Source organism: Paramisgurnus dabryanus, chromosome 4, assembly GCF_030506205.2.
Source record: "Paramisgurnus dabryanus chromosome 4, PD_genome_1.1, whole genome shotgun sequence".
NCBI lineage: Eukaryota > Metazoa > Chordata > Actinopteri > Cypriniformes > Cobitidae > Paramisgurnus > Paramisgurnus dabryanus.
The window spans coordinates 42,117,147-42,139,237 of NC_133340.1; the positions used below are offsets into that span (position 1 = coordinate 42,117,147).

At 36.1% G+C, this 22,091-nt stretch overlaps 1 protein-coding gene and 1 long non-coding RNA gene across 4 annotated transcripts in view; one reads left to right on the top strand and one right to left on the bottom strand.

The window, feature by feature from the left end:
- Positions 1 to 672: 672 nt before the first annotated feature.
- LOC135769835 (uncharacterized) lies at positions 673 to 5,682 on the top strand. Its single transcript, XR_010542518.2, has 3 exons — positions 673 to 1,516; positions 2,457 to 2,521; positions 2,892 to 5,682. It is a non-coding gene; the product is annotated as an uncharacterized lncRNA (long non-coding RNA).
- A 1,955-nt stretch (positions 5,683 to 7,637) lies between these two features.
- Positions 7,638 to 22,091, bottom strand: part of pax5 (paired box 5) — a 61,088-nt gene continuing 46,634 nt past the window's right edge. The window contains exons 9-11 of one of the 3 annotated variants that reach the window (XM_065254669.2): positions 19,278 to 19,364; positions 15,521 to 15,607; positions 7,638 to 10,261 (exon numbers count right to left, since the gene is read on the bottom strand). In XM_065254669.2, coding sequence (XP_065110741.1) covers positions 10,179 to 10,261; positions 15,521 to 15,607; positions 19,278 to 19,364 — 257 coding nt within the window. In that variant the 3' untranslated portion in view covers positions 7,638 to 10,178. The remainder of the gene's footprint in view (positions 10,262 to 15,520; positions 15,608 to 19,277; positions 19,365 to 22,091) is intronic. The other 2 variants (XM_065254670.2, XM_065254671.2) reach the window with 2 other exon arrangements.

Below are 22,091 nucleotides of genomic sequence, written 5' to 3' on the forward strand. Positions count from 1 at the left end.
TTATTACCTCAATTTAGACAAATTAATACATACCTATCTTTTTTTAATGTGTGCACTTAATCTTTGTGCAGCGCGCCGTGAATGTGTTAGTATTTAGCCTAGCCTCATTCATTCCTTAGGATCCAAACAGGGATGAATTTAGAAGCCACTAAACACTTCCATGTTTTCCTATTTAAAGACTGTAAATGCTAACACATATACGATGCACTGTAAAAAGATTAAGTGCACGCATTAAAAAAAGATAGGGATGTATGAATTTGTCTAATTTGAGGTAAGAACATAGTAAAATATTGAAAAACAGTGGTGTTTTCCTTTAAAGTTAATATTTGAAATTGTAATGCATATTTTCAGAGCACACAATCTGGGGAATTGACAGACAAAATATGTTTTTCTAAAACATATTTTTAGAAAAGGCAAGGCATTTGTTATGGATGCCCAGGTAAAAAAGAAGTACACTTCCATAATGTACTTATAGTGATATAATTCGCTACACATTGTTTTGCACACTATACAAGTGTGAATTGCTTTGGTCATCTTGAACCAATCTTGCTGGTGCATTTGGTCCATCAAACATTACCAGTGTACAAAACATGCTTTTAGATTCATTTTAAATCAAGCCTCTTTAAACAACACTAATACAACGTGTGAACTTAAAAAATTACTTTTATTCTGATGAACCAATAAAATTATGGCCAATATTTACAAATAATTACTTCTTAGTTTCACATTACAACATACGTAAATTGATAATTCACAAACAACATTCACTCATATGCACATACACAGAGTAACCTATGACCCTGTATTAGGGTTTGATGAATGCCAGACAATTGAACATTTCACTTAAAATAACCCTGAACAACATTAAAACAAACCAACAAACAAAAGTAGTAATATAATATTAACAATATAATTCCATTAGAAAATCAATATCAAATCACATTTATTTCCAGTTTGTCGACAGATCTTAATAAAATGAAAACCAAACAGAGTGAAATCAAGTGGGATGACATCTTTGGCAAATTTGGTTTCGCAGTAAATACATTCAAATATTAAGACAACACACGACACGAAGAGAAAAACACCAAGATTTTTTTACTACTAGAAAATTCAATAAAAAACATACACATTCCTTAAAGAAGCAGTTCAGTCTTGTTGCAAATAACTATTTCCTTCACCTTTCTATTATGTAGGTTATTTCATATCTTGTTTTATTATGTTTTTACCAAAGAATACTTTTCAAACCGGGCATCTCTAACCTTCACTCTAAAAATGGCTGGGTTATTTTTTAACCCAAAATGCTGGGTTGAGTCTGTTGGGTTGTTTTGCTGGGTTAATTTTTAACATTTTAAACACTTTTTGGGTAGTTTCAGTTTTCTGGTTGTTGGGTTAAAACTGCTGGGTTATTATACTGGGTTGTTTGAAGAGGCTCACGTGCTTCGCGCCTTTGATGTTTGAATGTGCTCAGCAACGGTCGTCGTGAAAGGACAGAGTCACTGGAAGCAGTTGTTTCAAGGTAAGTTTATATGTTTTTGTAAACATTTCATGAATATAAACAAGATTATAACATTTTGCGAGACAGCAACGTGTTAATTTATACAGACTGACGACGGGTGTAATTTAGAGGAATGACGACTGTTACCTCAGATCGCCATTTACACAAATTGACTCGGATAATCGTTCTAAGATGTTTAATATGGCATATTAATAAAATTAATAAAATCGATGTTACAAAATCCCCATCATACGGTTGATTACGTTAACTCCTGACAATTTCTGTAAGCCTTTAACAAAGCGAGTCAAAACCGGTACCGAGCCGACCTCCGCAACGTTTCGGCTTTTTGTGTCACACACGCGCATAGTTTTCCCAGCTTAGCAATAGCGACACTATTAAATTAAAGTTGATGACAAACGAGTTGCTTTCTTGTCATTCGATATGGAAAGACAGACCGTGAGGCGCGAGCACTTGGGTTAACTTAACCGGCGGCGGAGAATTGCGGAGCCGGCGTCTACTCTGTCACTGAGAGGCAGGGACAAGCAGCACATTCAATTCACAGTCGGTACGGCGGGTAACGCGTCGATAAATGAAAACGAAACAGCGTTTCCAAGAACCGGTGTCTTATATGTATATTGCTTGGTCCTCTCTTTTAAAATGAAACAATAATTTAAGTGTTTGGACATGAACTTGAATACATAAACGCATTTGTCACCAAGACACTGCGTGTCACTGCGTGTACAGTTTAACAAACATTTATATGTGTTATATGAATGAAGATGTGTTTTTGAGTCGTATTTAGTTACTATTTTATATTAATTTTATAATATTCTTGGGTTGTCTCCTGTGATTTCAAGTTTATATTGACCAACCCTCTGATCTGTGGCTGATACTGTATCAAAGATGTTATGTTTTTAGCAGAGATCAGATGTGATGTTGTTTTCCCATTCTTTTTTTCTAGAGAGTGCAGAGTTTTTATGTCCATCCATTAATGAGGCTAGCAAGGCCTTCATACAACTTCAGCCAGTAAGTATAACATTTAATAACTCCTATTTAAAATGTATTGGGAATGTCTTAATTATCTGCTGCATTTTATTCTGCAGCACTTTATTCTTTATAGTCAGATCATCCTATTTGTCAGTCTGTGTGGTTTGCAGCCTTTGTTGTTGGCACAACAGTTAAAGGAGTGTAACACCAAAGTCTTATGCAAACCGACGACAGGCCATTGCATTTTTGGGGAAAAAAATCTCACACGTGGTGGTAATGCGGCCAGGGATGCAAAAGAAAGTCTTATAATTTTTATAAAATGTATAATTCACTTGGCCCACATGGTTTTCTGAACACTTAAATCTGATCATTTAGTTCAGACCACTAAAAGTTTTTTCCTCTTTTGTAGATTGCAACAAATGTGGTGGAAGTTCTTCTCTGGACAGAATCCTCGAAATCCTTTCCTTTATTTCCTGGCCATGGGAAACATGCAACAGATCTCTCAATCTTTTTTGTCTATCAGTCTCTCTGATGGAGCCAATACGGAAGTGACTTAAACTGCAATTCGGCCAAGATGGCGACGGCACGCACCGCCTACTTTAGGCTTCAAAAATGCTCTTCACAACCAATGGGTGACATCACGGACACTACTTTCATATTTTTTTACAGTCTATGGTTTAAAGGCATTTTACGTGCTTGAAAATAAATACCCCAGGCAATGTGCATCTACTGTAGTCTGTCATTTTCCAAATGGATGAATCCTCTGCTGTTCGGTTCCTTTGTACATCTTTGTTCGTGAGGAGTAACTTTAATAAATGAAGTATTTTTAGTCAAATACATTCCATACTCTGAAACTTGGAACATCTGTTCTGTAAAAAACTTTACACATCTGTAAATGATTTTACTTTTAATTTAACAATTACATTGTTTATTTTCTTACACTGCTGCAGTTTTATTTATGTACATTTCAGTATTTCATTTATATATTGTATATACTTATATACAAATTCTGTCTTAAATTTAAACAAGTTGATTTAACCTGTTACATTGTTACTTCAATGTGCATCATTTCTGATATTTAATAAATATATTTATACTTGATGTCAGTAAGCAGCAGTCCTTTAAATGATTCTGCAACTGCCAACTGTAAAAATTTAAGAGTTTGTAGTTATTTTGAAGTCAAATAAACATTTATTTGGTGTTCACAATGGTCTTGATTTACAATAAAGCACATGATAAAAATAACCCAGCAAGAATAACCCAAACCCAGAATATTAATCTCATAAGTGGTTAAAATGACTACACGTTGGGTTTTTTCAACAACCCAACCTGCTGGGTTAAAATGTGTTACCCAACGTGTTGGGTTACTTTAACCCAGCATGTGTTCTGTCCAATATTTACCCAGCGCTGGGTTGCCAATTGGGTTGTTTTTAACCCAACCATTTTTAGAGTGTTGCTGATGCCACAGTTGTGATATTGGTCTAAATGTTTGTCTTTTTTCTTTGAAATCAACTGAGTATTATCAAATTCGTCAAAATTTGTTAAACTTTCTCAAAATCTTTTATTTTTAAAAACGTTGTAAAAAATACTTATGATCCCCTTGGGAAAGAAACAATTAGCAAGTAAATACAGAAGGAGCTTCCGATTGTACACAGAAGGCCACAATAAGGTGATAACCAAGTCGTTTCAAGTCTGTTTTTTTTACTGGGAAAGGTTTCATGTTGACAAGATGTAGGCTCTCTGATTTAAGAATCAATACATCATAGAGTGGATTCCTGTGGTAGGATTATAGGCAAAATTTGTTTCCCTATTTGGAAAATGAAGCCCTCTTTTGAAAGACATTATTACCATTTTATCAAATTAATTTTTAATTGAGGAAAAGTTTAAACCATTCAGATGGTAAACTTTGTTAAGGTATTTATGATCTAATTAATTTTGCCACATTTTGTAAATGACCCTGAATGAAAAATAACACAATAAATGACCCTAAAATAGTTTAAACATTTTAAAAGGCATGTGTTTCAAATAATGTACCAAAGTAAACATATGTGCAATACAGGTCTAAATTAATAAAAAAAAATATATGCTCATATGGTGATATTTATTATGTTACTTTCAAGACATTTCATTTCCATTAAAGTTAACATAATTATTTTTAATTACACAACCATAATCTTTCAAATGAAAATGGACGATTTTCTAAATGGTAAAGCGGGGTGATATATAGCCAACTTGTAGAGTTCCTAATCCTGATGGCATTGGAAATGAGGTTGGGCAGATCTGATAAGATAATAGGTGCACCAGCGAGACAAAGAAAGTCAGATGGAGTAGGGGGTGGAAATAAGGAATCGAAATAAGAAGAGATGAGAATAAGGGGTGTTCGACTCTCATGGTACATCTGGTTTTGATCATGCTGATGGGGAGGCTTGGCATATTCATGCCCTGACAAAGGGGGACTGTCCGTGTGTATACTTTGGGCTAACAGGAATTTTCGATTTGAGCAAACATGGTCTGAATCAGTTGCAGAGTAATGAAGCGAGAAGGTATGACTGACATATTTATGCAAGTATTAAACTCATAATATATTCAAATGTTAAGTAAAGGGACTTCATTTTAAAATTCACTTTCATTATAAAATTACAGCATAAAAAATGTGCCTTTTGGTTCTCAAAATATGTTTTTTTCCTGCTAAATAATTTGTGATTTTCTTGGCTACACATTTTTATAATTTGTTTTGAGTTTAAATTTCTTGTCAGCTACCTTTGTATGGGTAATGGAGGGTACCCAGCAAGCAATAGCTGGCATTTCACTTTCTAGGTTAACTATAGACCTGATATACACTGTGAAAAGGGACAGTTAGATTAACTTAAAAAAGTACTTCAAATGGTAAAAAAATTCTTTTAAATGTAATTTTCTCACTTTGAGTAAAACATTTTGGTCGACAAAACTTATTTTTTGTACTACCAATTGAAATAATTTTTTTAAGTAGATCCAACTTTCACTTTTTACATCTTTAGGATAGTCCGGCTATGAGTACCTAATTTCTAGCCAAATAAACTTGAATTTGGTTTAATGTCATTTTTGACTAAATAACTATCCCATTCCACCATGTAAGCAAAGTCGGTAACACTTTACCTAAAGAGGTGTTCATAAGACTGACATGACACCTTCATAATCAAGACATGACACTTGCCTTGAACATGAAGGAGATTTTATGCACATTTATGACAACTGTAACTTAAGTGTCATTTGTTCAATTATGTCATTTTTAATGCAAAGATGACATTGTTTGAAATGTCTTTGTTATGACAACTTAACATAAACCCATAAATTATAACTTGTTATAAATCTGTCATAAAAATGACATAGCAGAATAATTAACAAACTTAGGAAACTACCTAGCTTTATGGGTAAACATTAAACTGCCATTTAAATGTCATTAAGTGTTAATACTCTGTCAAATAATTTTAAATACCTTAACAAAATGCAACAGACACGTCAAAAAATTACACTTAACTTCATGTATAATATACAATACATAAAAAAACTAACAGTCTTGTTCTTCCTCACACAGAGGGTTCTGAAACAAACAAAATATTCAATTAATTAATTTTATGTAATTAAGTGTTTTCCAAGTTATATGGACCCAATGCTGCATGGCTTAACCCATTATTGTACTGTTTTCATTTAATTTTAGTCTCCAAATGCAATTAAATATAATTATACATTTTAATTATTATTATTATTATCTGATTTTATTTGTTAAACACATGGAGGAAACTTAAAAAAATATGTTGACATGATGTTGTTGTAAAACTATTTGACAGAGTATTAACACTTAATGACATTTTAATGACAAATTATATTTGAAGAGTTTGGTTCCAAAACGCAATAAATCCATTTTGACAAATTCCGGTAAAAACGTGTTTTCTATACCAAGAAAGTGACAAGATGAAAACTACTATTTTCTGTTACAAACTTTCACATAGCATCTTTTGGTTATAAAAACATAAAAAATTCAAATCCATAACTTAATTTTCAAAGATTTATTATAAAAACTAATATTTTTTTCCACAAAATGCAATAAATCCATAAAGTTTTTTTTCAAAATTCTATAAATCTATTCAATCAATGTATAAATGTGCATAAATTTTTGCCATTTTATATTCATTTAGTTGACTAGTTGTACACACTGATTAAAAAAATAAACATTAATGGCATTAATCAAAACTTTGTCATATAAGGAACACTGTCATTGCTGCGCGGTTATACTTGACGTCGTCGCTTAACATTTTTCACAGCGATCAGCTGTGATTCTCGTTGACTTTGAGTAAAATTATGAAAAGTTTTTCATAAGATCCCCTGCGGTCAATGTGTTAGCACGAGAGAAGCTAGATGCTGTCGGGAGAACAAGCGATCGTCTCCCGAGTGCCTCTCGCGTAAATTATTAGATGTTGATGGCTTACGTTTCTTTCCCGTCACAGAAAACCACCACAGGTTTATCAATGCTATTAAAGTATTAGTTTGGTTTTGTTTGTTTGTTGATCACGAAGTACAAAGTAGATGAGGAAAACTAGGACTCTGTGTATTCAACGCGCCGCCGTTGTTTGTTTACATTGCGTAGAATGGTGCGCTGTAATTTGTGGAGCGGATTTATTGCATTCTGTAGAAAAGGAGGAGTGGCGTTTATTGCATTTTGGGAAAAAAATGGAGAAAAGATGACAGAATAACACAGCGGAAATTGGATTTAGCATAAAATTAAGAATTTACTTTAAAATACTGACCTGATATAATACTGATTTTGGCAGTAACAATTTTTTTTCAAAAATGGCGTTTATTGCGTTTTGAAACCAAACTCTTCATTTGTACCACTGTAGTTGAGGTCAAGAAAAAAATTAATGACGCTGTTATAAAACTATATGACAGAGTATTAACATTTTAATGACAAAATCAATTTGTATCACTGGTAAAAAGTGGTCAGTTATGTTGTCTTGATAATGTCAAGTTGACATGACAAGTTATGATGTATTGCTTAATGTCAAGTTGTCATAACAAATACATTTCAAACAATATCATCTTTGCATTAAAAAATAACATAATTGAACGAATTGCACTTAATGACAGTTGTCATAAATGTGCATAAAATCTCCTTCATTTTCATGGCACGGTAACTTCATGTTTATGAAGGTGGGCATGTCAGTCTTATGAACACCCTTCAAGTAAAGTGGTACCGCAAAGTCAACAGTGATTAGTATTTATTTATTTTCTATCATTTATTTTTGAGATTAGACCCAAAATTCCCAAATTTGGCCTTGTTTTAGTCAAGATGTTTGGACATCAATTAGACATGCAAAATTGCTTGCTGGGTATAGAAAATAATATTGCATTTCACAGATTATTAACTAACGTGCATGTTCAATAAAAAAGATTTTGTTATATGTAACATATTTTCGCCTTTTCCAGTTGTTATTTGCTCAGATTAGTCAACTAGTCATACAACTACAATAAAACAATAAGTTATCAGGGTTTTTAACATATATAAATAAACAACATTGTTAAAAAACTGTGATCAGTGGCATTGTTTTTTTGATTGGTTTGTCAAGTTCTAATCTCATTACGTCACGCCGACAGTTTCGTAATTTAGAGACGCGTTGGTCATTCTGAATGACTCGGTAGAAAAATAAAGGCACTGTCCTTGACTTCAGCTGGTGTATTTCAGGTTCATAATGCCTCTGACTAAAAGTTTAAAAGGTCAAAGTTCACCAGTAGTCATTAGTGGTGAACGGCATCAAGGGTTTCTTTAGAGTTGCATAACGCGCAACTTGTATTCTACAAACAAATGTAATACTATTACTATATTACAGTCCAGAGCAACAACATAAAATCATAAAAACTATCAACTTCTGTGTATATATATATATGTACTGTATAGATATATACTGTATATTCATAGGTTTGTAATTTTTTTCTTATTTCACATCAAGTTTTGGTGCTTGTGACTCACTACTGAAACTACAGTGTTTTCCTTTTGCTACTTAGTTAGCAATGCACAGTGTATTGAAAAAAAATCAATAAAACCAATAATTGGAAACACGTGTCACATACGATAGCTAAATAAAGCACACTTTTTGTCTTTTCTCATCCACTAGAATCTAAAGTTAGATATCAGTATATCATTCAATAATGATATCAAAAATTCTTGTCATCGTAGGTGATATATGCACAGGATATTCAGACGGACAGACAGAAAGGCTGTACAGCACGATGTTGCTACATAGAGAGTTTGGTAAGGCCTCCACCTTGGTCTCATGCATTGTCTTGGCGCAGAAGGGAATACTTAAAAACAAATGAATGAACTGAGATATTGTGAACATAAAGTCAGTTTTAGTTAAGGAAATCTGTCTTTTTGTGCTTTAAGAGTGTCTATTTGCAAAAGCGATTAAAGTCTTTGGGGAGGTCACCTTTAGAGACAGACACTATGACATCATTTCTTGATGGGGAAATGAGCCTAGCTAACAGTTTCCCCCTATCTACACAAAAAGAGTTTGTCTGTGATTCGACCCTTGCACGTAAAACTAATAGGAGTGAACTATATAACATAACCAGCCACATCTTTCGCAGCAACACCTTTAGCTAGCATTGGAGCATTTGTTTGCAGTAAACTTTTACACAGGTTTATATATATTACTCTCCATCATAAATAGCTATAAATCTTACCAATGTACAGTTGAATAAGGGTATTCTGTACATATGTAAATAGTATTTATCTACACAGAGCGAGGAGAGAAGTATTTAAAATGCTGATGCTCTCATATGTAACATATGCTGCTGTTTTCCCAACATATCACAAGTAATGACTGAACCACAAACATTATATTGAGTCTTCCGTTTTTAGCCAAGCTGGGAATGCTAAACCCCCTCCTTATTCAGTTCATTATAACTAAAATCAAGAAAACAAAAAGTCCATTATGATTAAATGGTGCTTAAAAAAACATTTTGGATTAAATATACTTGTGCTTACTCATCAGGGCCTTTTGGTAAAATCTCCCCTTACTGTACTTACACTACCATCATTTTCCTAGAATTTCAAGTCCCGTGTCTTTCATACTGGCTACTTTAAATGTAAAAATGCAAATATTCCTACCTGAGTTATCTGTCCAACTCTTTTGTATTTGCTATGTTAAATGTTTTTCTCCAGAAAACAATTCACTGCTCTGGTTTGATTATGTCGCCACATTCAAACAGTCCAGATTAACACCATAAAACAATAAGAACTCAAATAATGCAGATCATCTCAAGCTGCCACTGTAGTAGATTGTCTGGTACCAACTCCCATCACCTGATCATCTTTATAAAAGCAGAATCCATAAGGATGCAAAGACGATAGGACAAGAAAAGCTTTAATGAGATAAATCAAACCAAGCTGAGACCACATAAGTCAGGGTGTATGGGTGGAACTTTGCACTAATTCACGTGAATGAGACAGAAGTAAGCTGAAGCTACTGATTTGAACATTGATTGTAACTGGCAGGAAACATTGTCACCTCTTCATTCTTTCTCATTGTTCCTTCCTGCTGCTCCTTTACTCCTCTTCCATGTATAGGCAGTTTAATGTGGGTGATGTAATGTAAATCCATTATCAGTGCTCTCTTTGCATTTCTCCCACTTTGATTTCTCGTCTATTCTGCCTGGCTGGTCAGTGGCGATCGTAGGCAGTGGCAGTTGCTGTGCCAGCCGTTCCTGTCCCTCGTGTGGCTGGGCTATAGTAGTATGGAGATCCTTAAAGGGATATGAGAGAAGAAAAATGTCAGTCATCAGACTCCCACACCTTAGTTAAAGGAATAGTCAATTTTCTTAAAAGAAAAATCCAGATAATTTACTTACCACCATGTCATCCAAAATGTTGATGTCTTTCTTTGTTCAGTCCAGAAGAAATTATGTTTTTTGAGGAAAACATTGCAGGATTTTTTTCATTTTAATGGACTTTAATAGAGCCCAACATTTAATACTTAACTCAACACGTAACAGTTTTTTTCAACGAAGTTTCAAAGGACTATAAATGATCCCAAACGAGGCATAAGGGTCTTATCTAGCAAAACGATTGTCATTTTTGACAAGAAAAATAAAAAATATGTACTTTTAAACCACAACTTTTCGTGTAGGTCCGGTCCAGCGCGACCTAACGTAAATGTGTAGTGACGTAGGGAGGTCACGTGTTACATATATAAAACGCACATTTGCGGAACATTTTAAACAATAAACTGACACAAAGACATTAATTAGTATCAGTTGACTGACATACAACAACGTAGGAACGGTCCTCTTTCAAGACGCTTGTAAACACTGGGGCGGAGTTTCGCGTTCGTCCTCTGTGACCTCTTGACGTCATGACGTATTGCGTGGGGTCACGCTGGCGCATCACGACCGGATCTAGACGAGAAGTTGTGGTTTAAAAGTGTATATTTGTTATTTTTATTGTCAAAAATGACAATCGTTTTGCTAGATAAGACCCTTATGCCTCGTTTGGGATCGTTTATAGTCCTTTGAAACTCCGTTGAAAAAAAAACGTTAAGTGTTGAGTTAAGTATTAAATGTTGGGCTCTGTTAAAGTCCATTAAAATTAGAAAAATCCTGCAATGTTTTCCTCAAAAAACATTTCTTCTCGACTGAACAAAGAAAGACATCAACATTTTGGATGACATGGTGGTGAGTAAATTATCTGGATTTTTCTTTTTAGAAAATGGAATATTCCTTTAACTCCAAATTCAATGACCTTTCAAGGACTTTCCAGGTCCAATACCTTCAAATTAAAGGACTAAATGGGGGTGGGGCACAATTACATTGTGTTACCTTTAAAGATACATTGTTACAGTTCCCTATCGAGGGAACTCGACAAAGACAGGGTGACACGGGAGCCAGAAAGTTTATCGCTATCTAGATATTGCCAAAGACGGCGTTACAGCGGCGCAGGAAGTATGGCAAGGGAGACACAGCGTCTCGTTCCCTTCTCAGGGAACAACAGTTACATACGTAACCCGAGACGTTTTCATGTGTCAAACACAACTATGCAAAAAAGCATTTTGGTATGAATCAACATTCACATACAGAAGATATAAGCATTTAAAGCGAACAGTTTAGCATGTGTGCTTAAAAAGTCTAGAATTTGTATGATATTATCCTACACTACACAGGGAATAATGATTTTTCCCCAGGAAACTTTAGGCATAAAATAGATTCAAGCACTTTCAATGCCCTGTATCTATATATGTATATTTTCAAAAACTTCACAGGGCCTTGAATTTTTTCCCCCAGATTCACAAACTTTCAAGGATTTCAAGGACCCGTGGGAACCCTGTTAGTTGCAAAATGCTTCTCTTAGGGGCTGATTACCAAACGCGTTTATGGCAGTTGCAGGCGCCTTTTTGAATGATTTTCTATGGGCAGTAAACGTTATGCGCCCTGCACACCAAACGCCTTACATTTTTTGCCGCCTGCTGCAGCATGCGCTTTTGAAGAAACGCAGAGAGCGGAAAAGCGCCTGATGTCAAGAGCAAGCGTCCTCTTTTTAAAGTTTCTGCTTATATGACAGTCAACGGCAAAAGAGCACTCACGCTTCAATGTTTGATTGACAAGACAGCTGACTCGGTGGTTACCTAGCAATATAAAAAGCAGCGTCGCAAGGCACTTTTTTACGGTACATTCTAGGGCTGGGCAGTATGACGGTATATTCCGTTAACGCGGAATAAAATGTCAGACGTAACAGATTTTTCTATTCCGTCTATTCCGCGGAATGCAAATAAGTGGGCGTGGCTAACTTTGCCCTTCAGCATGTTAGACTGAGTGTGACGGAGAAACATGTAAAATAGTTCACTTATAAAAAATGAACGAGTTATTTGTGTAATATTATAATAAGTGCCAGTGAATCCACCGCGGGTCACGCAGCGAGACTTGTCTTGCTCGCTCTCGCGCTCTCTCTCTCTCTCGCGCGCGCTCTCTCTCTCCTCATGCAGCAGCCGGCCGGTCTCTCGTGTGCAGAGGTCTCTCTAGGCAAGTGCAAGGAGCTGCGACGCCAAATAAAGAGTTCTTCTCGCACATAATGCTAAAAGTTGTAAAGTTTTCTGAACTTTAAGCAAGCTAAGACAAAACTCGCGTTTATATCAGTGATGCGTGCGCTGCTGGAGCGACGTAGTTTGACGCGCCATTTGCTTATACAAACATTTTTGTTCGGAAAGATGAGAAAGAGATGCAAATGTTTAGGTCTAATAGAAAGAAAAGGGCGTCAAGACCTTAAAACAAACTTTATGATCATCACATCATAGCACCTGTCACATTTATAATATCTAGAGCTTGAGTCTCTATATGAGTCTCTCATATAGGCTATACTTTAGGTATTTTTCCTGTCTGTAGGTTTTTGCATATATTTATACCTGTTCATTTTACATATATTGCACATGTTTAATGTAATGTATGCATAAATACAAAATACAATAAAGCCATACTATAGCTTCAATAGTCTATAAAATTAATAACTCAATTAAAAACAAGATTCTGTCTAATCAAGACTTATCTGTTGTTATCTTCTGGGCATTTTCACTTTTAACATTATTAACTTTAAATTGCTCATAGTTTAAAACTGCAGTGAGCATTTAGTTAAAAGCTATAGTGAGTGGTGTATTTATGTACATTTTTATCTTTAAAAAACAATATAAACTGAAAAACATGTATACCGTCAAATATTCCGTTCCGTGAAATAAAATGACTCATTCCATGAAATAGATTTTTGGTCATTCCGCCCACCCCTAGTACATTCACATGAGGTGTAAGCGTTAGCGCTTCTCATTTACTTTTAATGGGTGATGTCATGCGTTGCAGAACTGAATTGATCCACAATTCAGTTCGCCAACGCTTGACGTCACCCATTTAAAGTGAATGGGAAGCGTCAACGCTGACGCCCCGTGTGAATGCGCCATAACGCTTTCGCCTAGTGATAATGTACCGTTAAAGTGACCAAAAAAGGCAGTGCGGCACGCCATGCATTTCCAAGTGTTTTAAACGCATTTGGAATGATTGGCACCTTACACTAAAAAATAAAGGTCCTTAACGATGCCATAGAAGAACCATTTTTACCTAAACTGTTCCATAAAGAACCTTTAACATCCAAAAAACCTTTTTGTTTAACAAAAGGCTGTTTGTGGACAAAAAGGTTCTTCATATTATTAAAAGGTAAGACAGAAATAGTTCTTCGAGGAACCAAAAATGGTTCTTATGGCATTGCTGTGAATAACCTTTTAGTACCTTTAAAAGTGTATCGGCTATTGGTTAGACCAGTGGTCTCCAACATGGTGCCAGCAGGCACCTGGTTGCCTGGACAGAGTCTGTGAGTTTCCCGCCAACGCACATTCTATTATTAGACTCAATTTTAATGTCTATTTATTACATATTTTTATATTAGCCTGGCTTCTTTTGTGTAAGTTAACATTTTAAACAATTATAAAACATATTGACAAGTAAAATAAAATAAAATCATCAAGTAAAAGAAAAATGTTTTGAGTAGACTATATAAAAAATGTAGCCCTCCAGGTTGTTTTATCCATTGTGTTAGCCGTTGCTCACAAAAAGGTTGGAGACCCCTGGGTTAGACAATCCCACAACATGAGCCAAGTTGCTGTATCAGGTTGGCTGGTTATTTAAACAAACAACAAAGTCCTACATACACCTTTGGATGACTATAAAAGGGTAGTAAAAAATATTTTCTTTAAAGAAATCTTTGGCATTAAGGGAAGATTGTAGAACCAGAAATATTACTGTGAAGAATCATTTTAAAATAGGAAGCATATTTAAATATTAAAAATAAACATCTTTAAATATCTCCAAAATGCATTCACAAACAGTAAACATTAACAGAGAAAGTTAGATAAATTGACCAATATATTTCGGATCGATTAGTATCTCGCATGAATCATGTTACCTTTCCTATTACTTAAAATGACACCACCATTATCAGCTGGTGACAAAAACCCTCTTCTGGTCTATAAGACACTGATCCATCTCCATCAGTCCGTGTTGGCATTAAGTGCTGATGGACCCTTCAAAGGGGAGTTTTAGCAGGAATTATAGCTCTTTATTACACAGTGACAAGAGGCATAAGTGGGGGAAAACAGAAGTGTAACGGAGCGGAAGATAAAAATTAAAGGTACAGGCGCACTGCTTAGTCTTAGTTGTCAAAGGTAAAGAGTTTGAGATTGTGAGAAATGAGGCAGATGTGTGTGTTTGTCTTCACTGGAAAGAAAGATTATGCTTTGAGGTGACTGTTGGACTGGATTTATTATTTGTACTATAATATGATATTATAAACACTAATTGATGCCTTTACATTTGAAAATAAATGACTTTTATATACTGTAAATGGATCTTTCTTAACGGTGGTTCCATTGAATGTACTACATTGAAGATACTTTTTTGTTTTACCTTACAAATTAAGTTAAATAATTTCAACTTGTTTATAAGTTATGCCAACTACTAGTCAAATATTTTAAATAGTAAGTTCAATTGATTTGCCTAAACTATTTGAATAATTTTTTTACAGTGTATGTGCCAGCAGCTCTTTGTTCTTTGTAGTGTAAACTGGTTTGTATTTAACTGATAAAAAAACATGGTTGAGGAATGTTTCACAGATTTTTTAGAGAAATTGGAAATGGTTCTTCTGTGGCATCTGTCAAATCAGGGGCTCTTTTTTGACAGACAACGCAAACTTCATGAGGTCTCCAAGGAAAGCATTCTCCAATGGGAGAGATTAAGGTCAGTTCTGTGCTTTTCTTTGACACACATAACTGTTTTGAAGCCAATGGCCCTTCACCTTGTTCTTGACTGACATGTCAGTCTGGGGTTTAGCTGATAGGGGCAGGTTTTCTTTAAACCATTTCATTCAGTTGCCTCAAGTTGAAATACACAGTGTTAGCCTGACAATTCTTTGAAATATCAGACCGCACACGTAGTAAGTGGAATCCTCTGAAGCAAGGTGTGTTAGGGTTTTGGTACCTGTAGGTTGTGGGGTTTGGCCAGGGAACAGACCCGATGAAGCTGCTCTCTCTGAACCCAGTAAAGAACCATACTCCTGCTGGAACACTGAGGATAACACATACAAAAAAATATTTAAGTTGTAATGTCAAACACACTCTTAAAAATAATAGTGCAACACAAAGTCATAGAAACACTACACTCTTAAGAAACAGGGTTTTTAAAGAGCCCATATTTTCTGTTTGATGATTTTATATTTCATTTGAATGATCTGCAAAGTTACAAATCCCAAAGTCTACGATGACGCCAGTTATCGCCTCCAACTGAAATCTCTTTTCTTGGACTACAATTAACACAAGGATTGTAGGCAACAGTTAACTTCTGCAGCCGATAAAAATGGACTCAATGTACATTATCATAATTTATTACACGGCTCTCTATAATGCTTGATTCTGATTGGTCAGTTGAGACATTTGCAGGTTCGTTCTTTTCGAATAATAACCGCTCCAAAATAATAACGCATAGCCGGTACTACTTTTACGAGTAAGATCGCTCCGCGCCAAAAAAGATTACTGTTTGTTTGGCGCCATCTTGTGACAAACACTGGACAACCACGACAAGACACAGAGAGCTTACTGAGACTGAACTTGACAAAATAGAGCATGACAGCTACGAAGCCAACACACACAAAAATACAGAATGGGCATTAAAACTTCTCAAAGACTGGTTAAAGAGAAAAAAATGGAGACAGACAAGTATGAAGCAGAGGATCTTAATAAGGTATTACGATCATTTTATGCATCTGTGCAAAGTTTCGCGGAAGGATAAAAAATGTTAATTTAAAACAAATATGCCAATAAAATGTTTCAAATTCATATTCATGTCCAGTTTTTTTTCTTATGTGACAAGTAGCCGTGTAATAAGCGGGATAATGTAGAGTCAGCCGGTAGTTATCGGGAAATAAGCCCCTTCAGTGTGATACAAGACCCTCCGCTTCGCGTCGGGTCCTGATTACACTGTCGGGGCTTATTTCCCGATAACTACCGGCTGCCTCTACATTATCCCTTACTTATACCACGGGTCTGTTAAATGCTGTATTCTGATTGGTTGAGAAATGTTCCACGGGTATGCATTATTTTTCGATAACCGCACACTTAAAGGTATAGCAGAAGATTTTCGTTTTCCGGGTGGATCACCACTGTTATTGGTCATCCCAGATGTCAATCATTCGGATTATATGTTGACGTATAACCGTCGTACGTGCTCGCCTCTACGTTCGCTTTCTGCACATGCGCACTTTCACGTGTATGTGTGTTGTGCTACGGTTTCAACCATTCATTGAAGGTCGCGTTCTCACTGTGTTTTTTTCAAAATGTCTGAGGGTCGCAAGAGAAAAAGTGTCTACGAATTGTATGACAAGAAGAGAAAGGACTATAAATAAAGAAACAAGACCAGAATGTTTATGGGAGACTATTTCACACGCTGGCGTGAGCTAACAGGACAGGTTGGGCTTCCCACGCGAAGTTTCTATTGGAAAGGTACATTTTGTCATGCTATTTGGAGAAATCTATTTAAAATCACTGCTAGTAAAAGTTGATGTAAGCTATGATTTGCGATGCTAGCCCTGGCACAAGTCACGAACCACACAGACACGGTAAACATGCCGACAGAAACTTGTAAACAGAGCGAAGAGAAGAACTGAGCTCCTGCATGCTCTCTCTCTGTCTCGTGCACGCGTTTAACAGGCGTTCCCTCTCGGGAGCATTTTTTAAAAAATATAGAGGGGCGGTTCTTTTAAATAATTCGGGAAAATCTTCCGCTATACCTTTAACTTGTGAAATGTCTTAAAAATAGGCTTGTTTGTGGTAAAGCGTGATATAAGCAGAATAATTGACTCCAGTCCTTTGAATTATTTGAAAATAATGCACACCGGCAGGTGTAACCCGCTTTGCATCGTGTCGCATTACCACCTTGGGTGTGCATTATTTTCTTATTATTTTAATGGCCCGTTGTCAATTATTCCTTACTTTGCCCATTTCTGATTCAGAGCCTGTAAGTAGCCTATGTTCTTATATTTAAAGTATTTGCTATTGACTATTCAAACCATGATTCAAACGTGAGTTTTTAGCAGTGTAGAGTAGTGCTCGTTGTTTGTCGTTTCTACGATAACAAATGCAGACATGGTTTTATGTTTTAGTACATAAAACCTTTTAGTACGTTTCCAATCTGTTACTTTCTGCTGAAGCTGCACCAACAAAGTTGATCGATCAGCTGGGTCATCTGCATTTTCTGGATCAGATTTGACTCTAAAGACAATATTATCTCCTGTTAGGTGCTGATTTTCCAAATATGCTAAGGAGCGCCACATTCGGCCAATCACAACAGACTGGATAGTTGGCCAATCGGAGCACAATCTGAGCTTTTTTACAAATCAACGCATTTCAGAAAGCCAGGGCATTGAGGAGCAACAATAATGTACGGAATGTGGAAAATAATGTGTTTTTGAACACAGAAACTGAGCAAATACATTGTATTACCTCAAATGCACAAAATAACCTTCTTTTTAGCAACATAATAGGGGCTCTTTAAAGGGTTCTTTGTCGGAATAAATGGTTCCATAAGGAACCTTTAACATCGTTCTTTTTCACAAAAGGTTCTTTGTAATAGAAAAACATTTTATAAAAATATAAGAATAACATGGTTTTTTGACTAAATGGTTCTTTGAGGAACCAAAAATGGTTCTTCTATGGCATCACTGTAAAGAACCATTAGTAGATCCTTGATTTTTAAGGTGTACCCACTTAAAAATGTTATGAGCTGGAATCCCCAAGTAAAATCCCCTGTAATTAGTTTAAAAACATTTTCACTTTTCACACTTCAGCACATTAACCAAAAAATAATAAACAATTATTTGTTCTCATTTATTAATTTCCATGTCATTCTCTACATGTTTTGTTTTTTTTATCTTTGGAACACAAAAATTGGGATTTTTGTCTTATGTTTATGTCTTGACAGAATCTTAAAGAACAACACCAGTGTTTTTTAATATTTTACTATGTTCTTACCTCAACTTAGATTAATTAATACATACCTATCTATATTCAATGCGTAGACTTAATCTTTGTACAGCGCATCGTGAATGTGTTAGCATTTAGACTAGCCCCATTCATTCCTTAGGATCCAAACAGGGATGAATTTAGATGCACAGTAAATATTGTGGCACAAAATAAAACCTGGCAATTTTTTATGCGGATAAAAAATGAGAACAATATTTCCAAGCGAAAGAGCACTTAGTTTGCAATACTTTTACCTCAGTGGAGTGCTGTAGGGCGGAGCAGTCAGGAGTGATGATGTTACTGCATGCCAAGGTCGAAGTGCTGCAAACTAAGTGCTCTTCCGCCATACAATATAGTTCTCATTATTTATCTGCTTAAAAATTGCTACGTTTTACTTGAGTTACTTGTCTAACTACTTATGTAACAGTCTTTAAATAGGGAAAACATGGAAGTGTTTGTTGGCTTCTAAATTCATCCCTGTTTGGTTCCTAAGGAATGAATGGGGCTAGGCTAAATGCTAACACATTCACAAGTGCATCCATTGAAAAAAATAGGTATGTATTAATGTGTCTAAGTTGATGTAAGAACATAGTAAAATATTGAAAAACAGTGGTGTTTTCCTTTAAAATACCTAGGTTTTCTGCATCAATTTTTTTTTTACATCTTTCAAAAAATACTTTATTTTTATTGCAGATACTTATGCCTTCAGTTCAAGGTTTTACCTAGTAAGCTGGGGTTTGCGAATCTCCAAGACTCATTGTATGTAGAATACTGAGGATGGGAATAAGGGCTGGTGGAGAAATCTCCCCCTGAAATAAATCAAAAGACAATAGAAAAAGTTAGATATCCATCTAAAATCGTTCAAACCCTTACACCAAGTGAATTTTACGTCCCACACTGCGCGTGGCGCGCGCACATCTAAAAGGTCCAATTGGTTAGATGGAAGTGTCGATTTGTGACAGTTTTTCTCCTCCATTGCCTCAGTGTAGTTTTCCCTTATCTCTCTTTTTCTATCTCTCTCCTTTTCCCATCTTCCTCGTTCTCTCTTTCCCTGGGGAACTCTTTCCCTTTTCTGGCTGTCACAAACTCAGAGGCCCCGTCTCTCTCCCTCTCTCTCTTTCTCTCTCCATCTCTCGGTCTGTCGGTTCTGCCTGGCTGGTTTTGTGCCCCCCTCCCCTGTGTGTCAGCCCCCCTGCTGAAAGAGAGAGAGAGCAACAGAACGAAAGAGAAGGTGAGGAGAAATGAGCAAGACACCGTGGGATAAGGTGAACGAAGAGGGTCCATGGGAGGAAGGAAAAGCACCGCTAATCAATTTCTCACAAATTTAGAACGGAAATATATAAAGCCATCATATCTCAATGCTTTAAATAAGGAACATTGAAGCTTAACTTTTTATTATGACTATGTGGATGGGCTTTTTATTTTTATGATAAATGTACATGTTATGTTAATTTAGGTTATAATTAAAATATGTGCCTACTCCAGATATCCCTGTAATGAGGAAACTTTACTTTGTTACTTTAAGTGTCTGTTAAATGGTTATTTAAAGTGTTGTTACAGTGTCAGATGGTAGACACCAAATTGATAGTAAACTAACAGAAGCAAATCAATAAAACGGAAATACATCATTACTTTTTATTACTTTATATACATAACCACCAACTCAAAAATGATCTAATTTTCTTTAAAACAATAAAAATGTATCTTTGTCAAGAGAATGTAAGATTATACAGAAAATAACAATAAACTTATGCTAATCACTAGAATGAAAACAAAAGAGACACTAAATAAATATCTGTACTTATCATATTTGTACATTTCAGTTGCATGAGAACATTAAGTGTATTGTACATTTTGAAGTCTTATACTTGTTTAAGTTACAAAAGTAGAAAAACAGAAGGAGGTAAACAACATTGGATGCATTTCTAAAGTTATACTCTTAACCTTCACTGTGCTTTTAGATGGGATCGTTGGCATGGTTACCTCGCCTCCGCCAACCCTGCGCTTTGTGACTATCGCGTGTCAGGTAGAGGTCTTCTCGGGTCCAAAGAAATGTACCCGACCCGAAATGACCCGAATCACTTCATACCCGAACCCGACGTGCATAAATAAAAAATTTTTAAAGAAAGACCCGACCCGAGACAAACCCGAGAAAATTAGACCCGAGTCCGACCCGAACTAGTGAAATTTTTTTTTGAACCCGACTGGAACCGAATGCAAACGGCACTGACGTGTGTGCATTCTGCAGACCCACGCGCAGCAGTCAGACAGAAAGAAACTCCGGTGGCCTTGCAACCAATTTGGCGAGCTGCTTCATTCGTTTTACTTTGTTATCTGACGACGACACCCACGTAACCGCTAAAATGTACATTTATAATTGACTGACATGTTTGTCTCAACGAAAATGAACCTTCCGACAACCACACAATGTCGCAAGCGCTCTTGGCAAACAGATGAGAGGTTTGAAAAGGACATTAACGCACACAGGCGAGAGAGTTCGGGTCTTCTCGGGTCCGTTCAGAAAAAACACATTAATTTTTAAATTACCCGAGACCCGATGCCGCTATTATTGTACCCGACCCGTGTCCGAGGCACATGTGAAACTTTTAGACCCGAACCCGATCGGGTCTCGGGTCGGACCTCGGGTTTTCGGATCTAAGTGGACCCGTGAAGACCTCTAGTGTCAGGTTACTTACAGAGGGTGCTCATGAAAGCAAGGGGGTTGACTTAGAAATGAAGAGGAAAAGAGAAATGGGGTGTCCCCAGTGAGAGAGATGGGTTGCAAGGTCGTAAATGCTTGTCAAAAGTGGGGGAAACATGGGATAGTCAGTTGGAGCCCGATACAAGACAAGGTTACGGATTTCGCACAGATAAAGGACTCCAACAAGACCCTCCGAGTCACTGTGGCAACAGGGAGTGCATAGATGGAGACACCGGTCTGACAGACTGAAGACACGACAGGAGACATGTTGTTGTTGTGTTGTGTTGTTTTGCTTTGAGCTTGTTTTGCTGTGTTCAGAGAGTTGATGCGAGGGCTGGTGATGTTTTTGCTAAGGTTTGCATATGGTGTTCTCAATAGCCATCTTTCCATCACCATAATTTTATGCGCATTTTAAAATGCCCGATTTCGATTAAAAACAATCTTAATTCACCAAAAGGTTTTTACGCTCGCTTGAGGTGGTTTTTGAGTTATTAAAAAAAGAGTAAATGCAAATAATGGGAGATGGAAAATGCATTTGCAGAACATTAAACCCACGGGACTGAAAGTTTAGCTGTTTCCGCTGTTGTTGTCTATACCATACAGTATATGATACCTTGTTTTGTTTACTGTTAGTTACTACCAATACCAAAGTCATTCGCTCAAACAACTAGATGGAAATGCACCTAATTCGTATTTGTTTGTTTTTCTTTTTTTTGCCAATTTTGAAAAGATTCGCTTCACTTTTAGCTTTCCTAAAATTCTATCCTATTATAGTCTTAAAATAAAAAATATCCCAATTTATCACCTTGCTTTGTTGTATTGCAACATATTGCAC